The sequence below is a fragment of the Primulina huaijiensis genome, chromosome 10 (assembly GCF_012295235.1).
Source record: "Primulina huaijiensis isolate GDHJ02 chromosome 10, ASM1229523v2, whole genome shotgun sequence".
NCBI classification, from domain to species: Eukaryota; Viridiplantae; Streptophyta; class Magnoliopsida; order Lamiales; family Gesneriaceae; genus Primulina; species Primulina huaijiensis.
In genome coordinates, this window is record NC_133315.1 from 3,158,871 (window position 1) to 3,183,902 (window position 25,032).

Genomic DNA, 25,032 nt, shown 5'->3' on the forward strand with positions numbered 1-25,032 from the left:
AGAGGAAGAATTACTTCAAATAGCTGGACGAGATTTTTCAAAATTAATGTTAATCTTATGCAAAATGATTAAGAAAGCAGAAATCATAATCAACACACATGACAAACACCTTGGTACAAGGTAATAATATCATCGATTTACTTTCACAACACAAGAGCTGACATTTTTTGATAAACAATTCATACAAATGTTTAAATCTTATACCCAAGAAAATGATACTAAAAGATTGGTGTTCACAACAACACATGATCACAAATTCATAGTCCAAAGACTAAGAGGGACATTTTACAGAAAATTATCAATCCAGTTTCGCAGCAAGCGTTGTGATGAAGGAAAACTTCCATACCAAAAACTGAAAGATTATAGACAGTTTGGAGAAATAATGCTCCATTAAGAGCAGACCAAAACCTCTAACAAGAGGAAATATAATTCTTCGATATGTCTCTACATCACCAACTCCAAGCCATCCTTAAATTTAAGGAAGGCAAGTATTATGAGTTCGTCAAATGGAAGTCTATCCCGATGAACATAATCGATCAAATGTATATGCAAATTATTATCAAGGAACATTTGGACTTTGGCTTAATAAAAACGGGAATATCACCATACATTTCTGGTAAGAAATCATGGTAAGATCAAAAGAAATTGACACTAATTAATGGAATAAATTGAAGGACCACTAACTAGTAGAAGACTGGATCACCCACTACAAGATGTTGTCGGTACCAACTTGCAAAGAAATAATGAATAAAGTTATCAACAAGTGTCAAGTTTGAATTTGAAATGCAAACGAGGTTTCTATAAATAACATGACAGAAAGAATTTGAATTCAATGATCATCTTCGTCAACTTTCTCTTTGAAAATATTGTAATATTTTCAATTTGTCTGTTTTGTATTTCTTACTATTATAAGTAGCTAAACAAGTAATATTCTCATATATAGGAGGTTATTATTATAATAATATTTGGTATGTCTAGATAAAAAAAAAATTTATATGCTATTGTCACTCTCATGTATAATTTTCAAACTAAATCCATTACTATGTACCTTGAAGTAGGAAACAAACGAGGTTTTGCTAAATGTTGTTGAAGGAATCTACGACAAGACCATCGGTTGCGACTATATGGTTGGGGTGTGAGGAGAAGTCAATAAATCATGGTGAACACGACCCGAAGAAATTTTGGTCAAAAGGTATAAGATTTATTTTATCTTATGGAAGAATGATTGACCAACTCAGATATATGATATATTGGCTGAAACCTTGTGTAGTCTCATACCTTTGGACATGCTCGATAGATATAACAATGTTATGCACTCAGATAAAAAAAGGTAAATAAAAAAAACAGTAGTAAAATTGGAATTAAAGACATAATTGAGGTAAATCAGAAAACATGTAGGATTTAAATGGCACATAGGAAATTTGAGGATGGAAATGGGAATAGATGAAAACATTAAGGATATAATACTGAATTATCCCTTTTTTACGCTTCTTAGCCTTGGAATTCAATATCAAGAATGGAAATAAAAAACAAAAAATGTTTTGAAATGGAAAAAAATTCTCGTGAGACCATCTCACGTGTCAAATTTGTGAGACATATTTTTAATCTGGTCCAACCAATGAAAGTTATTGTTTTTTATGTCCAAAATATGATATTTTTGAATAAAAATATTACTTTTATGTTCAAAATGTTATTTTTCACAGCAAAAATATCATTTTTTATTAGTTACATTATGAAGAAATATTATGTAATAAATGTTCGTCCGAGTGAAAAATATTATATTTTGTATAAAAATATATTATTTAATATATGTTAATTTAAGTAAAAAATATTATTTTTCATATTAAAATTATTACTTTGAAGTTCTGACCTTTGTGTTTTTTGCAAAATGAATCTTACTAGAGAAGTCATATTTTGCTTTCTAACAACGTACTGATTGCTGATGTCAGCTAATCTATTCAGGTCCTCATCTAAACACATTAAGGTTGCGTTTGGTTTGGCGGATTAGGTGTGATAGATTATTTTATCACACCTAATCCTGCGTTTGGTACGGTTTTTATTTAACCAGCTCAATCCTTCTTATGAGTGATTAGGTGGTATTACGTGTGATAAAATAATACCTCCTTCCTCCGTAGGATTATTAATCCCTCCTTTATCCCTACTCCCTTTCCAATTTTACCCTTCCTCCTTCACCACTATTGAACCACCTCGGCTGTCGGACCGCCGCCACCGTCGCCGCTGCCGGACCGCCGCCGCGTCGCCGAACCTCCGCCGCCGCCGCCGTTGCCGGACCGCCGCCACCGTCGCCGCCGCCGCACTCGCCGGACCTCCGCCGCCGCCGCCGGACCACCGACTTACCGCTGTCGCCGCCACGTCGGCTGCCGGAGCCGTCGCCGGACCGCCGCCGCCGGAGTGGAAGAAGAAAAAAAAGAGGAAGGGCAATTTTGTCCTTTCATCAAAAATTTCAAAATTATCCTACACTTAAAAATCTTACCAAACATACTACCATATATTACATATCTACGACAATCATTTTCTTTATCATTTACATACTAATCATTAGTTTATTTTATCCTGCAACCAAACGCAGCCTAAATATAGAATCTATCTTACTTAGTATTGTTTAATGTTCCAACTATGATATTATATATTTTATATATGAAAAATTGAATTTTATTATTTATGTTTGTTTTTTCGTAATTTTATTTATGTTATTAAATTTCAATTTTAATCTACTATTTTTATATTTTAAAAATCATGGTTGTTACGTTGATATCAAACATAAAAAATTGCTAACTTGTCTGATGTCACGTTAATATTTGGATCAAAATAGTAAAAAAAAAAAAATTTATAAAAATAGAAAATTAAATAAGTTTGTCTGGGAGTGCAGAACAAAGTCTACTATGTTTGAATCATCAATAAAAAAATGAATTAATTTATTTTTTTATTTAACGTGGAGCAATCGAAATTCGGACCTCCAACTTCCATATTTTACTACTCTTCGAGAGCAACCAAAGCTCTCTCTCTTCAATAATGCAAATTGAAATATATCGTCAAATTAGACTGATTAAAATATATTGTTAGTCCAATAGGTCTAATTCAAAATATGAATTATGTTGGTTAAGGTTCAAATTTCTCCCCTTCTGAAATAAAATATAAGTATTTTTGTTTTCTTATTTTTTAGTTCAACGTGAGACGATGTCCGCGTATTTTCACCTAAGATGGCGATAAGCTTAAGCCACTATAATATTGCCAAATCTTCTAAAAATATAAGACGATGTCATTTTTTAAGAAGTATGGATTTGAATTAAAATAACTAAAAATACCTTAAGATCTGTCAAATAAATTATTTTTTACTTAGGAAGTTTGATTTCTACACCAGCTTGTTTCATTTTGTTTCTCTCCTCTCTCGATTTCTTTCCTTTTGGGATAATATATTTAATAACAAGCTTGAAGAACTTAATTTCAAATGTGACATAAAAACTTATCCTTCATGTTGCGTCCTTGCGATTATGATTATCTAACTTGTAAAGTTTTGATGTTAGTCATACATCTTTAAACTTTTCGCAATTTTACCTTTTTTGCAACATGAGTGTCGATATGGTATTTCATGTTGGTATCTGATGTGACTTCGTTGAAATGGATGAGCCGGGTAAGGAGCTCCAACGGGTCAAATCAATAATTTATAGTTTTTAGGGAATTTGAGTGAAGATAATGGCTTCAATAGCACCTGCAAACAATGAAAGAAACTCGTGAATGGGCGCCGGAGGGGTATCCGGCGTGGCCACTCCGATGCTTAAGTCAGCAGGTTGAAGATGAACACAAGCAATATTTGGGAGAAAATATGTATAATGCTTGAGAGTTCAAAGATTTCAGACCCAGTAAATGAAAAGGATACCTGCTATTTATAGGAGAAAACGGGGTAGGTACCTTGATTCCAGTGCTACCTACTAAGTATGGTAGGTCGGCTGCCCATACCCTATCTTCTGATGACTTTTAGGACACTCCAAACCCAAGTTGTTCTGACATATTAGACGTCCTGTATCAATCATACTTGAGTATGGTTCAATTCTCGAGGTGACTCGGGCAATTGATTACCCGGGTACTTATATGAGAGCTCGGGCGATGATTGCGCGGGAGACCGGGCTGTTCGAAGAATTCTTGGGAAACATGTAGTGCTCGGGCTCTTGATAGTGTCCGGGTGGGTCGTCAATCGACCCGGATCCTTATGGGGGTATCACCACCCATCCCTAAAATAGTCGGGCTAGAGCTTGACTCGCTGTCCCGATAAGTCCGGGATAATGAACAGTGCACCAAATTGAAGTCTTCAAATATCCCATAGATGAGATGAAATGCCGAGACCTTCTGTCCCCTGGATTCATAATAACTTATTGTTTAACATTCTTGGGCCCTGTCGATACCACCACGATGACACGTGTCATAGCATAAATTCTCGCTTGAAAGACGTTTCGCATTTCGAGAAGTGGATAAGTCTGACGCCTTGATAACCGTACACGTCTTTTCAACTCTTGGCCCATCTCAGTCGTTCGTGCATTTACAGATCAACGGCTGTGATTAGTCCCTTCCTCCTATACATAGCCACTCACCCCTTTTTCAATCGCACTAACAAACTGTCATCCAGGAAACACAATGGCTGGTGCAAGTAGTTCGAAAACTCCGAGTATGAGCGAAGCCTTAAAGGAATCCGTTCTAGAGATTCGAAAATCTACTATGGAAGATGAAGTGTTTCACGCAATTATTGACTACTGGGAAGAGCTTCAGGGACTGAAACTTCTTTATGATTCTGGAGAAGCTGTCACTCCTAGCCTGGTTGCTAAACTGAGGAGAGTGCGAGAGCACTTGCATTTAGCTGAGTGGGTAGACGACGTCTTTACAGATGGTCGTATCTACCAATTAATGCTTCGGAAAGAAATACAGATCCTTAAGCGTATTGTTGATTCAGACAGCTTCCTGAAGACTTCCACCGGACCTTTATCTGCTTGGGTGAAAATATGGATAATTGCTGTAGAGGAAGAATACGATGATGTAGTACGCGCTAATGTTTATGGTTGAATAAAATACTAATTGAAGCCTGTCTCTGTCGTTATTTTGCTGTAATCTCTTAAGTTTATCGGTTGATGCATATATACCGTGAGTGGAACAAGGTTAATTGATAAAATCACAATGCAAAACCTTAACATCTCCCGGGCTTTCCTTGAAATGCCCGGGACTCTAGCCTCCCGGGCTCTGAGTACGGTGTTCTGTCGGTTACTCTTCTTGAGTATTCCAAGAGACGTTATTATGACACACGCTTCGCATTCATATCATTCCACGTTCCAAGAATTTGTTAATTCCGATACATTGATACCTGTATCGCCGTCTTTCTTCATAAATAAAAAACGTTTAAGCTAACACACGGCTCTCCACCTTCTTCAACATTAAATACCACCTGTCTATAAATAAGAAGATGAAAGTGAAATAAGAACAATAATCCAATATGCCGAGTTCGAGTGAGTCTACCGCTTGTAGCAGCACGCATATCATTGTCACAAATGAGATGCTTCCTTATCTGGAAGATTTGAAGAAGACTATTGAAGAATATATCTCGGTAAAGGTTATGTCTTCATGGTTCAAGATTCAAGATCTCCAGAATTCTTATCAAAATGGTTTGGCATTCACACGTTCCCAGAGGGCAGTAGCGAGAAGATATAAATAACAATTTGATGTCGACCACGTTACAGAGCTAGCAACTGACCAAGTTCTCCTGCATGCTATGCTATGGAAGGAGTGACATCAGCTAAAGAAGATTTCCTCTGCCGAATCCTTCACTAGTTTACGAATCCATGAATTGAATAATTGGATAGTTGAGTGGCAGGATTCTGTAGATTCTGAACTAGCTGCTGTAACGTGGCATAGATTATTTCCTCAATAAAATTTTTGTAGATGTAATTCTTCATCTTCCTATTCTTCTGCCAATGAATTCTGTAAGCCGAGTAGTATATAACTAGCGCGTAAAACCGAAATGCCAGGAACTAATGTTTCCTGAGCCTATCATAAATTGCCGGGCTCTTCCCCCACCTGGGCTTAAAATGAAATGCCGGGTTCTCACATCACCCGGGTTTAAAATAAAATGCCGGGCTCTTATACTGCCGGGTTCTCACACAACCCGGGATTAAAATGAAATGCCGGGTTCTCACATCACCCGGGCAATTGATATGGTGTTATAATGACGTATGCCCTACTGCCAAGTTGTCAGAATCTGTACGTATTCCGAGTGTATAAATGATCATGACGCCTCGATTTATGCCCCCGTCTTTTCAAATGTCCCGCCCAATCATGCCGCTCAATTTTCGAGGTTAATCTGGTTCGTTTGTTCTGTTCTGGATCAGCGGTTCAGATTCGTTCCCACCGCCTATATATATTAGGCCTCCTGTTTTCGAAAAAAAACTTTTAAATTCAAAACTTCGGCGAAGCCCTTGCGAATTTTCTTCTTGAAGCTCCTCCGCGCGAAATCACCTAGCTCCAACGATTCTCGACCATCCTTCTCCAAAAACTTGTAAGTTTCTCCTTCGTAATATGTCTAATTCTACTTCCTCTACCTCTCGGGCTAATGTGCGGGGCTCTCCTAGCGATGAATACACCGCATTGCGCTCTGACTCCCCTCCGTCTCCCCCTCGCCGTTCTATAACTCAACCTTCTAAAAAACAAAAAACCCTTCTAACCAAACCCTCCTCTTCAAAACCTTCCTCCTCGGGTACTTCCCGAGCCCCAGGAAAGGACAAGGGTAAGGGAAAAACTCGGGTTTCTGACCGCCCTTCTTCTGAGGCCCCGGGAATTCCTTGGTTCTCCTCAATGAGCAGCACTTTGCGTTCGGGGGCGGACGAGGAACTCCGCACCCTAGGAGTTATTCCCTCTTCTTTTCCTATTATTATACCCGGCCCCTCTGATCGGGCAGATAGCCCTCCTCCTGGGTATACTACTTTTTTCCGGGACCAAATCAAGAATGGTCTTCGCTTCCCCATCCCTTCTTTTTATATTGAGGTCGCCAAATTCTTTGGGGTTCCTGTCAATCAATTTCATCCTAACTCGTTTCGGATTATGGCCTCGGCCTTTGTCCTTTTTCGTATGTATAACCTTGTTATTAACCCCCTTATTCTTCATTACTACTTTACCTGTAGGCTAGGTGATAATGCCTTTTCCCTTTCTGCCCGGTTCAACGCCCGGTTCCTTGATGACATTCCTTCTTCCCAGAAAGGATGGAAAGGAAGATATTTCTTTATACAACTCCCATCCTCTCTCTCCTGTCTAACAGGGTTTCTTCCCTTTCTTACTCCCCAGTCTGCCCTTCCTCGAGATTACAAATTCGAGGAATTTTACACCCGAAGCCACGACTTGGTGGAGGGTCAAAAATTTTCTTCCTCCTCCCTTATTTCCCAGGAGCACTTGATCACTTATGGGTTGAGCGTCCGGGCTGAAGACCCAATAGATCGGGTGATTGACGAGGTGGCTGGCTCGGACCCTCAACCCGGTAACTTTCTAATTCCTGTCTTCTTAGTTTGTTATTCATCCATCTTTTATAATCTCTACTAATTCTCCTTCTTATTGCGCAGATTCCTCCAAAATGCAAGAGGCTTTTCTCCAGAAATGGGAAGAGGAAAAGGTTGCCAAGGAGAAGAAATTGGCAGCCCGGAAGGCTGCCCGTGAGAAGAAACAGGTTGAGGCGGAAGCAGCGCGGCAAAAAGCCCAGCAAGAAGAGGTGACCCGGGATTTATCCCGGGAAGACCCCGAAGACCACATTCCCCTCACCCGGAGGACGCGAAAGGCTGTCACAAGCCCGGAGCGGATTCTGGGTGAATCTAACTGGGAAGGAGGGCAGAGCTCGTCAACCACTCCTCCCCAGCGTCAACCTACAGAGGAGCCTCCCCAAGAGCCTCTTCTGACTGATCAACCCACCTGGCCCAACATCTTCCTGGAGGGAGCTTCTTCAACTGGTATTCGGCGCTTAAAGCTTATGCTCACTCCTGAGGAAGATGCCTTTTTGAAGAATTTTGGGCCTGGTGCTCGGTTCCTTGAGGGATCTAACCGATTCCTATCTGTAAGTCTTTTCTTTATTCTTCTTTCCTTCATTTATCCTTTCTTTTACTAACTTGCTTTGTACAGGCTGCCCAAATGATGATCTCGGCCTTTGAGGAAGTGGCGGCGGTGGCTACCAAGAAAGGTCATCAAACCCGGGCTGCTCAAGAAATCCAAGATCAACTGCACGGAGAGCTTGCTCGGGCTAAAAGCCTTCACGAAGAGGAGATCGCCATCCTGAAAGCTTCCTTGGAGTCGGTTCACACGGCATTGGACAAGTCTCGGGAGGACCTCGATGAAGCTACCATTCGGGAGGAGAATCTGCGAGGTGCCTTGGCTGTCTCGGAGTCGAGAAACCATTCTCTATCTGAGCAGATAGAAGTTCAACAATCCCGAGCAGAGAGGGCCGAGAATGCTTTGTCTCTGGCGGAGCATAATAAGGATAAATGGCAAGCTTCCTTCCTTCAATCTCCTGAGTTCAATAAGGCCGTGGTAGATAAGGCTTACCCTCTTTTCAAGACCGGTTTTGACAAGTGCCGGGAACAATTTGAGGGAGCTGGACTCTTACCCCAGGATAAGGAAAATTTTCCTGATTTTGGCCTGGCCATTGCATCCCTTCCCAAGGGTGGAGAGGAGGAGAAGGAGGAAAACCAGGAAGATGAGCCAGGATCCGATCATATTGATATAGACTAGGGTTGTATTCTCTTTTTTCTTTACTTCTGTAATTCCTGTTCTCGGATTTTTATTGAACAGATTCTTTCCTTTAATAGTGTCTCGATTAATCTCTTGATAGCCAAGTAACACCATTGTTTTTTATGCAAACATCAAGAAAATATTTCAAGTGTTAAGAACTAACCGGACCTTTTAGTAAACAATTATGATAAGAAAAGAACATATCTTCGTAACGAATGAATGTCCCTAGCCTGGATCCTACCGAGTTAAGAATAATCAAGGCGTGTGGCCAAGGAACATGTCTCGGGACTTGGGAATGGTCGAGGTGTGGTTCCCCGAGCCAGGGTGTAGTGCCCTGGGCTTTTAAGAACCAAGGTGCGGAGCCTTGGGCCGGGGATCATGTCCCGGGACTTGGGAATGGTCGAGGTGTGGTTCCCCGAGCCAGGGTGTAGTGCCCTGGGCTTTTAAGAACCAAGGTGCGGAGCCTTGGGCCGGGGATCATGTCCCGGGACTTGGGAATGGTCGAGGTGTGGTTCCCCGAGCCAGGGTGTAGTGCCCTGGGCTTTTAAGAACCAAGGTGCGGAGCCTTGGGCCGGGGATCATGTCCCGGGACTTGGGAATGGTCGAGGTGTGGTTCCCCGAGCCAGGGTGTAGTGCCCTGGGCTTTTAAGAACCAAGGTGCGGAGCCTTGGGCCGGGGATCATGTCCCGGGACTTGGGAATGGTCGAGGTGTGGTTCCCCGAGCCAGGGTGTAGTGCCCTGGGCTTTTAAATTAGTTCTTCCCGAGTCTAAGATACAACAAATAATATAATGCTTCTCTTTGAGAAAAACAGATCTTTCACTATATCTTCAACCAATCAATTACATCTGTTAGGAATAGTACTGCTTTAAATTAAATACATTCCAAGGCCTTTTGAGAGAGCGTCCCTGCGTGTCTTCTAAATAAAAAGATCCTGAGCTAACCCTCCGGGTAATTTTATAAGGTCCTTCCCACCGAGCTTCTAGTTTCCCAACATCCCCGGCAGGATTAACTTTTTTCATGACTAAATCCCCTATTTGAAAATCTCGAACTCGGACCTTTTTATTGTACGATTTCATGATTCGACCTCGGTATGCTTCCATTCGAATTATTGCTCGGTCTCTTCTTTCTTCTACCAAATCCAATTCCATGACCCGACTTTGATCATTGCCGCCTGGATAAGATTCTACCCGGGGAGAAGTTTGCCCAATTTGGACAGGAAGGACTGCTTCAGAACCATATACCAGGTTGAAAGGAGTTTCTTGAGTAGGCGCTCGGGGAGTAGTGCTGTACGCCCAGAGAACACTGGGTAATTCTTCCACCCAATCTTTTCCCTTTCCTTGTAGCCTGGTCTTCAATGCTTGTATAATAGTTCTGTTAATAACTTCTGTCTGACCATTAGCTTGAGGGTAGGCAACAGAAGTAAAAGACTGAGTGATTTTCATTTCACGACACCAGGATGTAATTCCTTTGCCCTGAAATTGTCTCCCGTTATCTGAGATTAGTCTTCTGGGCAATCCGAACCGGCAAACAATGTTCTTCCACAAAAATTTCAATACTTCCTGTTCAGTAATTCTAGCCAATGGCTCGGCTTCCACCCATTTGGAAAAGTAATCCACAGCCACCAGTAAGAACTTCTTTTGAGCCCTGGCAGTTGGGAAAGGACCAACAATATCCAGGCCCCATTGATCAAAGCGGCAAGATGCCCAGATAGGCTTCATGGGAGTGGCCGGACTGTGCTGGAAGTTTGAGCGATATTGACATCTCTTACAAGCCGGGACCACTTGAGCAGAATTCTGGCTAAAAGTTGGCCACCAGAATCCGGCAAGCATTGTCTTCCGGGCCAAAGCCATCCCTCCGAGATGCGCAGCACAACATCCCTCATGTATTTCTCGGAGGACATAATCCACTTCTCCTTCAGACAAGCATTTTAGCAGAGGCCCCTGGAATGATTTTCTGTATAAGATTTTATTTAAAAGAACGAACCTGGGAGCTTGTCTCTTGATTCTTTGAGCCCGGGTCCTGTCTTCAGGTAATTCATTTGTTGTAATGAATTTAATCAATCGCGTCATCCAGGAGTCCTCGGGTACTGGTAGTATTTCTTCCTCGGTGGACAGGACCAAACGTGAAACATGCAAAATTTCCCGGGTGTTAACTTCTGATAATGAGGCAGCCATTTTTGCTAGAGCGTCTGCCTCTCCATTTTCCTCCCGGGGTATTTGTTCGATACTCCAATCCACAAAGATGGCTGCCTGGGTTTTTATGAGCTGTAAATATTTGAGCATCCTATCATCTTTAGCTTCATAAACACCCTTTATCTGCTGAGTAATTAATTGTGAATCAGAATATACAATAATACGGGAAGCTCCAATCTCTTTAGCAGCTCGGATTCCTGCAAGGACAGCTTCATACTCGGCTTCATTATTAGTAACCCGGGAATCAATCCTTAAAGCCAACTTAATCTTCTCTCCTGAAGGAGATATTACTACCACACCTATTCCGCACCCTGCAAGGCTAGACGCCCCATCCACAAACACCCTCCATACTTCATATTCAGCAGGCTGTACCATCTCAGACAAAAAGTTTGATAGGGCTTGCGCTTTAATGGCCACCCGAGGTTTGTATACGATATCATATTCTCCTAACTCCACTGCCCATTTGATCATTCGCCCTGATACTTCCGAATGAGTCATGATTCTGCCTATTGGACTATTAGTCAAGACAATTATTTGATGTGACAGGAAGTAAGGCCTTAGCTTCCGGGCAGTCATGATCAAGGCCAGAGCAATCTTTTCCACTTTACTGTACCGGAGTTCGGGTCCTCTCAGAGCATGGCTGACATAATAAACAGGCCTTTGATCGGAGCCTTCTTCTTTTATTAGTACTGAGCTGACAGCATACTCTGTGGTGGATAGATAAACAAATAATTTTTCCCCGGGCTCTGGTTTTACTAACACAGGGAGCTCTGCAAGATGGATCTTCAAGTCCTGGAAGGCCTGTTCACATTTATCATCCCATCCGAATTGTCGTGCCTTCCTTAATACCTGAAAGAAAGGATAACTCCTGTGCGCTGATCGGGAAATAAATCGAGAGAGGGAAGCAATCCTCCCGGTCAGCTTTTGTACGTCTTTGACAGATCGAGGAGATGGCATGCACAGCACGGATTTGACTTTCTCCTGATTTACCTCAATTCCCCGATCTGTCACTATGAATCCCAAGAATTTTCCACTCTTTACGCCAAAGATGCACTTGGCCGGGTTAAGCTTGATTCCGTAATGTACGAGAGTGGCAAAGGTTTCTTCTAGATCCTCAATAAAGCTGGCCACCTGCCGGGTCTTCCCCAGGATATCATCCACATAGACTTCCACGTTTCGCCCCAGTTGCTTCTCGAAGACTTTGTTCATCAAACGCTGGTACGTAGCTCCTGCATTCTTTAACCCGAAAGGCATTACAATATAACAAAATGTACCTCCCGAGGTGATGAAGCTAGCTTTATCTTGATCACTCTTGGCCAGGGGGATTTGATGGTACCCCTGGTATGCGTCCATGAAACTCAGTAATTCGAAGCCCGATGTGGAATCCACCAATTGATCAATACGGGGCAGAGGATAATGATCCTTGGGACACGCCTTATTGAGATCGCGAAAATCCACACACATGCGCCACTTCCCTGCTGATTTAGGCACTAATACCACATTCGAGAGCCAAGTGGGGAATTGAATTTCCCGAATGTGATCGGCTTTCAAAAGCTCTTTTACCTGTTCATCAATAACTTTGTCCTTTTCGGGGCCAAAGTGTCTCTTTTTCTGCTTTATCGGGTCAGATCCCGGGAGGATATTTAGTTGGTGCTCAGATATCAAGGGAGAGATTCCCGTCAATTCCTGCTGGAACCATGCAAAAACGTGAATATTATCTTTTAAACAGTTAAGTAGACTGACCCGGGTGGATATGTTAAGATCTCGGGCCACCCGGATCTGCTGTCCTGGTCCAATCTCCACAACTTCCTGCTCCTCTTCTGCCACAAAGTGCACTTCCCCCTTCTCAACTGCTCCTCCACATACTTCATCAGTTCGGGCCTTCTTCCCAGCCTTCTTTGCTTTGCTCTGCTCTACCCGGACAGCTTCTACATAACATTTCCGGGAGGAAGATTGGTCTCCCCGGACTTCACCCACTCTACTACCAATCGGGAACTTAATCTTTTGGTGATAGGTAGATGCTACGGCTTTTAATTCATTCATAGCGGGCCTCCCCAAAATTATATTATATGATGAAGGGGAGTCTACCACAGTAAAAGTAGTCATCACCGTCTTCTTGAGATCCTGAGAACCCAGGGTTAATGGAAGGACGATTTCCCCTTCCGGGTAGACGACATGGCCAGCAAAACCAAAGAGGGCAGTTTCCACGGTTTCCAAATGGTAGCCCTGCAAATCCATCTGCACAAAAGCATCTTTAAAAATTACATTCACAGAGCTTCCCGAGTCAACAAAGATTCTCAGAATGTCATAATTGGCCACTCGGGCTTGGATAACCAGAGCATCATTGTGGGGTAAGTTCACTCCCTTCAAATCCTCTGGGCCAACACTGATGACCGCTTCACTCCTTCTCATTCCATCTACCTCCATACATCCTCTCCTACTCCTCCACTTCCTCGCCCGGTTGGAGTCTCCATCAGTGGAGCCTCCTGATATCATTTTTATCAATCCTGTAGCAGGGGGTGACTTTTTTTTCGTCTCAAGATCGGGCTCTCTTCTCCTAACGGGCTCTCCCCTCGGTACATTCCTCATACTTCCTCCCCGAGTGCTGGGCCCTGGCTGTGCAGATGTCCATGGCAATCTCGGCATCTTATGGGCTTGACTTTGCTCTGGGGCGGAATGGAAGGAATAGCTTCCCCTCAATGTCTTGCAATCTTCGGTGTTGTGATAACACACCTTATGGAGAGTACAAAATCCTCTCTTCTCAGGTCGGGATAATTGATGGTCCGGGGCCAGATCCCTACTGCATTCCTGAACCTCTCTGTCTCGGGTAATCTTAAGAGGCACGTGGTGAGAGAAGTGTCCTGGATTATTCCTTCTCTGCCCTGTCTCCTCGGGCCTAGCTACCCGGTCTCCCCTTTCTTTTCTTACGGCTTCCCTCTTCTGCTTCTGGGCTTCCTCCATGTTGATGTATTTTTCTGCCCGAGATAATAAGTCTTCGAAATCCCCGGGCACTTTTTTGGTCAACGACTTGAAAAATTCACCCTCCCTCAAGCCTTGGGTGAATGCCGTAGTTTTTGTTTCAGTAGCGCAAGTAGGTACATCCAAAGCCACTCTATTAAATCTTTTAATATAAGCCCTCAAACTTTCATCCAGGTTCTGTTTGACTTCAAAAAGACTAAAAGCGGTCTTCTTGTATTTCTTGCTGCTACTGAAGTGGTGTAGGAACACCTTCTGGAAGTCTTTAAATGAATTAATACTCTGAGGGGACAGTCCCTCAAACCACCTTTGAGCTGAATCCACCAAAGTGGTGAGGAACACTTTACACTTGATTCGATCTGTGTAACAGTGTAACATGGCCATGTTTTCGAACCTGGCTAGGTGCTCCTCAGGATCCGCATTGCCATCGTAATCTTTTACTTTGGCGGATTTGAAGTTCCCGGGAAGAGGTTCCCGGACAATGATATCGGTAAATGGGCAACCCTTAGCAATAGCTCGAGAAATGCTACGACTCTCCAACTGCCCTTCCAGAACTTTCATTTTCTGCCTTAACTCCAACAACTCCTCAGCCACGGTAGGTGATTTGGATCCAACACTAGATTCCTCATCCTCTCCTCTCACTTCCTCCTCCCTCAATTCTTGCTCTTGCTCCTGCTCATTGATTTGCACATCTCCTGGTGGTGTAACTTGACGAGAAGTTTCTCCCCTGGCCACAGCCTTCTTCACCGCTTCGGAGATTATTCTTGCCAACTCCTCCGGGGTCATGGTAATAAGATTGGGTCCTGTGGGAGGAACACCCTCACCTTGCCCCGAAGTACGCGCATTATCCCCATGAGCCCGGGAATTTTCTTGGTTAGTTCTTCGAGTATGAGCCATATCAACGCCTTAATCTCAAGTTTTCCCACAGACGGCGCCAATGATGTGACTTCGTTGAAATGGATGAGCCGGGTAAGGAGCTCCAACGGGTCAAATCAATAATTTATAGTTTTTAGGGAATTTGAGTGAAGGTAATGGCTTCAATAGCACATGCAAACAATGAAAGAAACTCGTGAATGGGCGCCGGAGGGGTATCCGGCGTGGCCACTCCAATGCTTAAGTCAGCAGGTTGAAGATGAACACAAGCAATATTTGGGAGAAAATATGTATAATGCTTGAGAGTTCAAAGATTTCAGACCCAGTAAATGAAAAGGATACCTGTTATTTATAGGAGAAAACGGGGTAGGTACCTTGATTCCAGTGCTACCTACTAAGTATGGTAGGTCGGTTGCCCATACCCTATCTTCTTATGACTTTTAGGACACTCCAAACCCAAGTTGTTCTGACAGATTAGACGTCCTGTATCAATCATACTTGAGTATGGTTCAATTCTCGAGGTGGCTCGGGCAATTGATTACCCGGGTACTTATATGAGAGCTCGGGCGATGATTGCGCGGGAGACCGGGCTGTTCGAAGAATTCTTGGGAAACATGTAGTGCTCGGGCTCTTGATAGTGTCCGGGTAGGTCGTCAATCGACCCGGATCCTTATGGGGGTATCAGTATCATATTAGATCTCTTAGTTTTGGCGATAAAAACAATGACTTATAATACTAAATCAAGATGCATTTTCATGTATTACAGGTACTCGACCGCTCTATTGAAGATTCAGAAGTAATCGTTCAACCGGTCTCAAAGTAGATTATTGATATATTCGACCGCTCGAACTTACAAGTATATGGTATAAGACCACTCAACCATTCACTCTATCGAAGCATATTTGGAAAAAGGTTGAGTAAGGATATCTTCATATTCAAGTCACATATCTTACAAAGATCCTACCAACTTTATGAGAATAGTTCGTGGATTGATCATGTACTACAAACAATACATCGGAAGATTAGACTGTTTTCATAAATAGACATAGCTCAGAGACCGTTACTTTTTGTTGTAAGTGACCATTTCTTTCCGCATTTGGAAAAGGCCAAATTTCTCTTTTATTGAAGTGTACTATGAATCAAGAAAAGACGGTAGCTGCAATATTTTTGTAATAATGTGTTACAATTGAATGTTGAACGTCTAAATGCAAGGAGCACTATAAATAGAGGATTCCAAGAAAAGTTTCTTATGACGCAACATGATTTGACAAACATTCGAAGAAATTTATGAAGTTTCATTCTCTGAAAATTTTCTGAGTACCCTTCACACTCATATCAACTACTGCTCAACTACCCTCGCTTCAAAGAGCATCCATCAAATCATCAAAGATCAACTAGGGCTTATGTCAATTACTCAATTGTTTTTGTCAAGACCGTTTGAGGAGTTGCTCTATAGCTTGAATAGAAGGATTCATTATTTCTATATATTTGTGTTATATTGGTCGTGAGACTTGTTATCTCAACCGCTGGTGAAAGTTAACTAGGAGTTTCATGTTAGCCAATGGATAAATCCTAAGATTGAAGCGGGCTGTTACAAAGAGTTGTAAAACTAAAGTCATCTAATAAAATCCATCCTAATTGGAAGAATGGGTGACGTAGGAGCATGAGTTTCTAAACATCCATAAAAATAATTGTGTCATTTCATTTATTACACTTATTTATTTTATTGCATGTTTATATTTGAGAATAAAAGTATCATAAAAACCTTCGGACCTTTTACCGCACTATTTGTGGTCTGACCTTAAGTGTTGAGAAAATAAGTTCGTATTGCTAACACTGTCATGATCGTTTGCATTATTTTTCATTGTTTAAGAGCAAATTTTACAGTGTTTATTTATTTCTTCCTCTAAACACATCCCGGATCTTGACAAGTGGTGTTAGAGGGTTTTTTTCGACCTCTGATACAGATACTCAAATGATTTCTTTCAACAAAATTCAAATGTTCTCAAAGGAAGATCATGAATATTGGAAATTTCTCATAAAGACATATTTATTTGCATAGGACGATGACATGTAGTATGTGTTGGAACAAAAAACTTTATGTTTTGATGTTAACAAATAATTGATGCAAAAAAGATTTGAGCTAAACTGAAATCCAAACCAAGCATCTTTTATCAGTTTTCATCATTCAGTTTCAAGGATATCGGGTTACACCAGAGGGCTAGATTGATTTTTGAAGAATTTTTTTCGTACATCGTTGACACAGCCAGAATCAACTTTTGTACGGAAGTCAAGAATGATGACCTGGACAAAAGACATAGGAATGACTACATTATTTGCAATAGCTAGATCCTTTTTTAAGTTTATGATTGTAGCAGTTCGGGAACTATAAATAAAGATACAGTTCAGTTGAGAAGTGGTTACCCAGTCACAAGGTTATTAGTTTCGAAGTTACAACCAAATTTCTTGCTTTCAATTTCAATCAAAAACTTCTCATAAACTAAGACACACTTTACAAAGTATTGTACATGATCAATAAGTGCTAGGAATTCTAGTAATTCATTATATTTGAAAATAGTTCGTGTATAGTTTCTTCATTCAGTTGAGCAAACTAGAAGTTTTAGTTTTGCAGTGTTAAGTTTAAACTGAACTGAGTTTTTGAATTTTTTTATTAAAGACCAATATCTTTTAATGTGAGCCTTCTCAGAAAGAATAATGGGTGACGTAGGAGCTTGAATTCTCTGAATATCCAGAAATAAACTTGAGTACATTTTACTTCAAGTTTACCCTTCAGTTTACTTAGTCAAGCCATCATTTGAAGTGTTCTCATCTGTCAATTTGGTTTTTTTTTTTTGGCACATATTTTTTAGCCAACTGACATTGACAATCGAAAATAACTAGTTCAATTTCTAACAAAACTGAATTATTTTTGCACAAAGAAATTTTATGAAATGTTTATTCAACACTTTTCTAAAAAATTCAATTGATCCTATCAAGTGGTATCAGGGGAGGTTTATTCTCGTCTCTGAACATTTTCTAAAAATGGCTTTATTTAACAAGATCTCAATATTCTCCAGAGAAGAATTTGATGATTAGAAGATAAGGATTCCTGCTCGTTTAGCTTCATAAGACAATGATATGTGGTACATCATTATTTAAGGACCAATGATAATTATGAAAGCGAATACTGTTGTTGCTATAACTGATGGGGGACACCTCAGAAAATTGAAAGGCCCAGAAATGAATGTACAAACGATGATAAGAAGAAAGTCAACCTTGATAATGTGGTTAAAGACATACTATATAAATCTCTTGACAATAATACTTTCAGCAAGATCAAGATGTGCAAGACAACTAAAATTTTAGGAAAAACCAATTCAGTTGTGCGAAGGAAATGAACGAACAAGAGAAAACAAACTATATGTTGCTAAATAGAAGTTTGACCACATCAAATGAAATAAAGGGAATCAATGTATGAATTTGATGAATGATTAAGTAGCATTATCATTGAACTGAGTGTACTTGAAAAAGTGTACAATAACCAAGAAGTTATCATGAAAATGACGTGTGGTTTGCCCAAGGAGTGGGATGTAAAAGCAATGGAAATGAGTGAATCAAAAGATTTAAAAAAACTGGACTGGATGACATGTTCGCATATCTAAAAGCTTATGAATTTGAACTGCAAATAAGAGAGGATTATCAGTCTATATTTCAGTTAACCAAGGCCTTAACTAAAGTGAAACTGGTACCATCAGTTTTGAGTGATAAGTCAATCGGGTAGTTGAGCAGCAATGCAATGTCACTATTTATGAAGAAATTTGATAAGTTTCTAAGGAAGAATCAAGGTAATTTTCAAGGCTCTCACCGAAGATCTTATTAGAAGAGGGAATCAACTGATGATTCCAACACCTGTTTCAATTGTGGCAAATCTAAACAGTTTATAGCAGACTGTATCGAACCGAAGAAGGATAACAAGAGATCAGCTGAGAAGAGAAAGAAGTCTTTTGACAAAATTAGATCCAAAGATGAGAAGAAGTTCTTCAAGAAGAAGCATAAGGTGTTGGTAGCCGAGGAGAACAAGTCAAAGTTGGCTTATTTTGATAGTGAATCATCTGAGTCAGAAAGCTCAAGCAGTTCGGCTGGACTCGGAAGGCCCTGGAAGACCCGACCATTCTTTCCAGATTCTTCACTTCCTTTCTCAAGCCTTCGAGTTCCTTCGGCATGGTAAGGGCATTGGAATACTCTTGGGAACTTTCTTCCCTCCTGGTCTTGTCCATATGAGGGGACTGATCATTGGACCCTTCTTCGTGGTGAACACGGCTGCTACTAGAAGGTAACTTATCCATAATGGTCTTCTGGACATCTACTGCTATCTACTGGGTTAATTGTTATTGGTTGATCACCAAAGTTTGCTGAGGTGGTGGATCTCCCTGAGGAACCTCTGGGTCCGAGGGCTCCTTCCTAGAACCATCCCGTCAGGTTGATTTACGTGTGGAAATCATATCTACGCCTTATATCAAGTTTACCACAGATGACGCCTATGATGTCAACTTGGTAAATCGGGTTGAGTTAAATGGAAGTTTATATCGGCTCGGATGGATTTCAACCTGGGAACGCTGGGGATCAAGCGGAGAATACCGAGGCAAGAGAATCTGGACCTTTAAAAGAATAAAGAACGTTAATGGGGCGGCATAAGGTTTTCCAGCGTGAGCACTCCGATCCTCAAGTCAATCAAGTGTTTTTTACGCAAAGGAATTAAAGAGAGTATGCTTTCTAGTAAAAAAAAATATATGAATGAATATATGTTAATTAAACGTGCTATGTATTAAGGCAAAGTCAATGATGACCTTGTTTTCAGTGCTTAGTTGCTAATCATAGTAAGATGGTTGCCCATACCCTTCTCCCTGACACTACTGCATCTGACTACCCATACCAATCCTGATCTAATTATATCATCCCTGCATGCACTGAAAAACATGTAAATGATATCAAAACATGACATCTCATACTTATGAACTCGGGAGTGACATCTGTACCAATGTGCTTGGGTAAATGATCATGGTATGAAGCCTTGTCCGCTGACTTATCACACTGCCCGGACTTACCTCACATCCGTGCTCGTGGTGATCTGATCCATATCCCTGGTTTATGCTTCTTTGGCTTCCTAATTTCACCACAACCCTGGTTCTAAGATGAGCCAGACACTTCTGGGGGTATCAATTATCTAAGTTGTCAAACTTCAGTGTTAGTCCTGTTTCTTTCAATTTTTCGCAATTTGATTTTTTTTCTAACATGAATGTCGATGTGACATCATGTCGACGTCACATTAACCTCACGTTGAAAAAAGAACTAAAATTACTTTAAAAAAAACAAAAATACAAGATCAAAACTACAATTTAACAACATAATGATCAAATCACATAGCGCCAAAATCACATGACATGATGTTCAATACTTGTTAATTGAAATTTTAATTATAAAGTGTCCCATTTGATTTGAAAGATAATATTAAAATAGCTTCAAAAAATAAGAATTAAATTAATTTAAAGGGACATCGTTTTAAAATAGCTTCAAAAAATTTAAAAAAATTTGTTATAAAATACCTATGTTCGTTAGAATATTTTTTAAAAACCCAAATATCAATTATTGGTTTTTGCAATATATTTTTTTAGTACAATTTTACAACTATGGATGGGTCAGGGAGGAGCCACATTTGATTTAAGTGAATCCAAGCCACCAGCTGAGCCAATTGACTACAGAAGTCATATTTGTCTGCACAGTAAAACGTTGTCTGACGTCTCTATAAATTTAACAGAGCTCATGTATCGATCATCAAATCAAAGCAGCTCTCTATCTACACCATTCTTGTTAGAGCAGAAAATAAAGAACACAAAGATTTATGGAGGTTCGAAAACTTCAAATGCTCTTATGTCACTCTTTCTATCTCAAGGATACGATTTTCACTAAAAGTATTTGATTAATTACAGAAACTGTAATAACTCACTTCAGTTTGGTGTTAAATACTACCAAACTGAAACTATTAGTATCTATACAATTTTATCAGTACGCAACTGATATATTTTTCTATGCACAACTGATCAGTCTTAACTGATAGTTCAGTTCGCTACAGCACAACTTCAGTTAGCTTTAATTTGTTCAGTTGCCTTCGAATTGTTCAGCGTATTAATTATCAGTCGGGCAACTTCAGTTCAAGTCATTTCAGTTCAGTTACGTTTAGTTGAGTTGATCACTTCTGTAACTTTCAAACGCTCAATTTATCAAACTCCGAAATTCTGATTCTAACATATTGTACTTAAAAAGGTGACTTTCGATAAAAGGATATGTTTGACAAACACGTTAAAATATTAATTTTTTGTGAGACTATATATTTAGATAATTAAATAAATAAATATAAAAGTAATTTACTATATGACATACNTCCCATACATGAACAGTTTTGGAATCTCTCTTCTTTCGGTGTAAGATCGGTTCATCCATGTTCCCTTCGCCTAGAAACCTGTCAGGAGCCGCTCATTATCTGTGAAACCTCATGGAACCGACGATCACCCCCGTCCTCTTCGAACCCGGGCCTCGCATGCCCACCAGCTTCCGGTTGGTTTGCCTCCGAACAACATCGTACTAGGAGAGGTCGGCTCTGATACCAACTGTAACACCCCAGATTCGACGACTGTCTCCACTGTACCAAGATGGGTCTTTCCAGTATGTTTATGTTCTTACTCACACGCACCTTAGGAAACTTCCCACGGGATTACCATCTCAGACTTGCCCCAAGTCAAGCATACTTAACTTTGGAGTTTTTATGTGATGAGCTACCGAAAAGAATATGCACCTTTATAATATGAGCATTACCTATCAAATCTTTTAAGCACACTTCAACTGCACAATCTTATACCTGAACAGTTTTGGAATCCCTCTACTTCCGGTTTAAGATCGATTCATTCATGTTCCTTTCGCCTAGAAGCTTGTCAAGAGCCGCTCATTTGCCGTGCAATCTCATGGCACCTACGATCACCTCTCGCCCTTTTCGACCCCGGGCCTCACAATAATTATCAAAATCCCATAGCGCCAAAATCATATCACATGAGGTTCAATGCCGGTTTAATTATTGAAAGTTTAATTATAAAGTGTTTCATTTGATTTTAAAGATAATATTATAATGGCTTCAAAAATTAAGTTAAAGCGACATTGTGAGATATAGTTAGGTAATGTTTACGATAAAAATCTGGGTAGCGACCTAGCATATAATGATGAGTTAAAGGATAAATCTTAAAAAAATAATGGTGAAATAATATTCAGAAACATGAAATATTAATTCATTTAAACGAAATTTATAACCCAAAAACATTTTCTTATTTTTATTTTTTTTACACTTCCGCCATGGAATCAATATCAAGAATGGAAATAAAAAGAATATAATCTTGAAATGTATGAAAATTCATGTGATATTGTCTCACGTGTCAACATTATGATACAGATATCAAATCCGATCTTACGCATGAAAACTATTATTATTTTTTTCAATGCAAAAATATTAATTTTTTGAAAACTATTAGAACCATGAAAATTATTGTTTTTTATGAAAAAAATATTATTTTTTAATGTAAAAACATCATTTATTGTTAGTTATATTACGAAAAAATATTGTGTAACATATATTGATTTGAGTAAAAAATATTATTTTTTATGTTAAACATGTATTGTGCAATATATTTTGATTTAAGTCAAAAATATTATTTTTTATGTTTAAAAATATTAATTTTTAATAAAAATATAAATCAAATCGACTCGTATCATAGATATAGATTTGTAAAATTGTTACACGTTAGACCCACTTTTTGAAAATACCAAGCTGAACTATCAAATTATTTCTTTTCACTGAAGAAATTTTTTAAAAATATTTGTTTTTAAATATCTATGATCATTAATTTTTTAAAAACCCAATTCAATTATTTGTTTTTGCAATATTGATGTACCGAAGTCGTATTTGTCTGCACAAGAAACCGGCTGATAATCTTCTCATCGTCTCTATAAATTTAGCAGAGCTCATGTATCGATCATCAAATCAAAGCAGCTCTCTATCTTACACCGAGCAGAAAATGAGTTCCGAAATTTTCTTGCTGCTTTTCATCAGTTTCATCACAATTTTATTGTTATTAAAATTGACGAAAAAGAAAAGAAAGCTCCCACTTGGTCCTAAGAAGCTCCCGATTATAGGCAACCTTCACCAGCTTGGAAAGTTGCCTCATAGGGCTCTCATTAAATTGTCCAAAACATATGGAGACCTCATGTTCTTGCAGCTAGGATCCGTGCCGACCCTCGTCGTGTCATCGGCCGATATGGCACGAGAAATCTTTAAGAAGCACGATATTATCTTTTCGGGGAGACCCGTCTTGTATTCTCTCAAGAGAATCACCTACAATTTAGGTACCATCTCCGTAGCACCGTATGGTGACTACTGGAGAGAAGCGAAGAAAATCGCTGTTCTGGAGCTGCTGTCCAACAAAAGGGTCCAATCTTTCGCAAAAGTACGTGATGAAGAGATGACCTTCATGATTGATCGTGTTGCTAATTCCGAAAACCCTGTGGATCTGAGCGTGATCACGTTCGCTCTGTCGAATAACACTGTTCGTCGGGTGGCTTTCGGAGAGATTAGCAGTGCTGAAGAACATGAAGATTTCGATGAAAGGAGTGGCAAATATCAGCATGTGTTTCATGATACGCAGCAGTTGGCTGCTGAGTTCAACGTGGCTGATTATTTTCCATGGTTGGCTTGGCTAAACAAGTTCAATGGAGTAGACAGGAGATTGAAAAAAAATATGGAGGAAGTGGACATCTTTTTGAGCAAAAAAATGGAAGAACACAGAGACCCGAAGAGGGCTAAACAAGATCACGAAGACATCGTCGATGTATTGCTTCGAGTTCAAAAGGAAATGGAGAAAGAATTTACTCTGACAGATGTAAATTTGAAGGGTCTTCTCTTGGTATGCGTACTATATCTATATGACACCCAATTAACCCAATATTTGCTTCATTGTCCCTGTTTACAATCATGATTTTCTTATATATGTATATTGTGATGATGAATTGCAGGGCATATTCATGGCTGGCACCGATAGTTCCTCGGTGACAATCGTATGGGCAATGGCAGAACTGATGAGAAATCCGGAAGTCCTCAAGAAAGCTCAAGAAGAAGTTAGGAAAGTATGCAAAGGACAGTCAAAAGTAGAAGAAAGCGATCTTCCAAAACTCGCATACCTAAGAATGGTGATCAAAGAGGCATGGAGACTCCATCCACCCGCCCCACTATGGATCCCAAGAGAAACATTAGAGGACTGCGTCATCGACAACAAATACGAAATCCCCGCAAAAACCAGAGTGCTCTTCAATGCAGCAGCAATTGGAATGGATCCGAAGCACTGGGAGAAGCCAGAAAGATTCTGGCCTGAGAGGTTTCTAAATAACGAGATTGACTTCAGAGGACAACATTTTGAGTTGTTACCCTTCGGTGCTGGCAGAAGAGGTTGCCCTGGAGCCAGTTTTGCCATCGCAGTTGTGGAGCTCGCACTTGCGAATCTTTTGTTCCGCTTTGATTGGGAACTTCCCAAGGGGATGTCACCGGAGGATATTGATATGGAAGAAGCTACAGGAGTCGCAATGCGTAAGAAAATTCCACTCTGCTTGGTTGCTACACCAGTCAATTAAGCTGCTTTCACCAAACAATTTTTCTGCGATTTACTATACTATTTATATATATATATGTTCGTTAATCTCAAGCTTCTGTAATTGCTGCACAATTTATTGTGTATGTATTTTGTTGAATAAACTAGGAGTGAAATAAATAAAAAAATTTTAATCTTATGCTTGAGTTTGATTAAGTCACCAAGCAACTGGCTAGTTTTTTTTTTTAATCTTATTTTGCCTACTAAAAAATTTATTTGATAATATCATTCCTTAATATCCGTACTTTACGAGTGTATTTAAAAAAAAGAATATATCTATTTGTGAGACGAATCAACCCTACCGATATTCTCAATAAAAAGTAATACTCAATACTTTTTCATGAATGACCAAAATAAAAGATCTATCTCACAAATATGACATGTGAAATCGTCTCACACAAATTTTTGTTTTGAATTTGTCGATGTCAACTGATGCGTTATCACTCAATTATTTGGGGCTGAGGCAGACGTAAATGGCACTCAT

At 40.0% G+C, this 25,032-nt stretch overlaps 1 protein-coding gene across 1 annotated transcript; it reads left to right on the forward strand.

Annotated features, from left to right (window-relative positions):
• Window positions 1-22,787: 22,787 nt before the first annotated feature.
• Window positions 22,788-24,682, forward strand: LOC140985551 (strychnine-11-hydroxylase-like). The gene is made up of 2 exons (XM_073453394.1): window positions 22,788-23,810; window positions 23,920-24,682. Exons 1-2 carry the CDS (start codon window positions 22,797-22,799, stop codon window positions 24,529-24,531), a joined length of 1,626 nt encoding a protein of 541 aa, XP_073309495.1. The 5' UTR covers window positions 22,788-22,796; the 3' UTR covers window positions 24,532-24,682.
• Window positions 24,683-25,032: the final 350 nt, after the last annotated feature.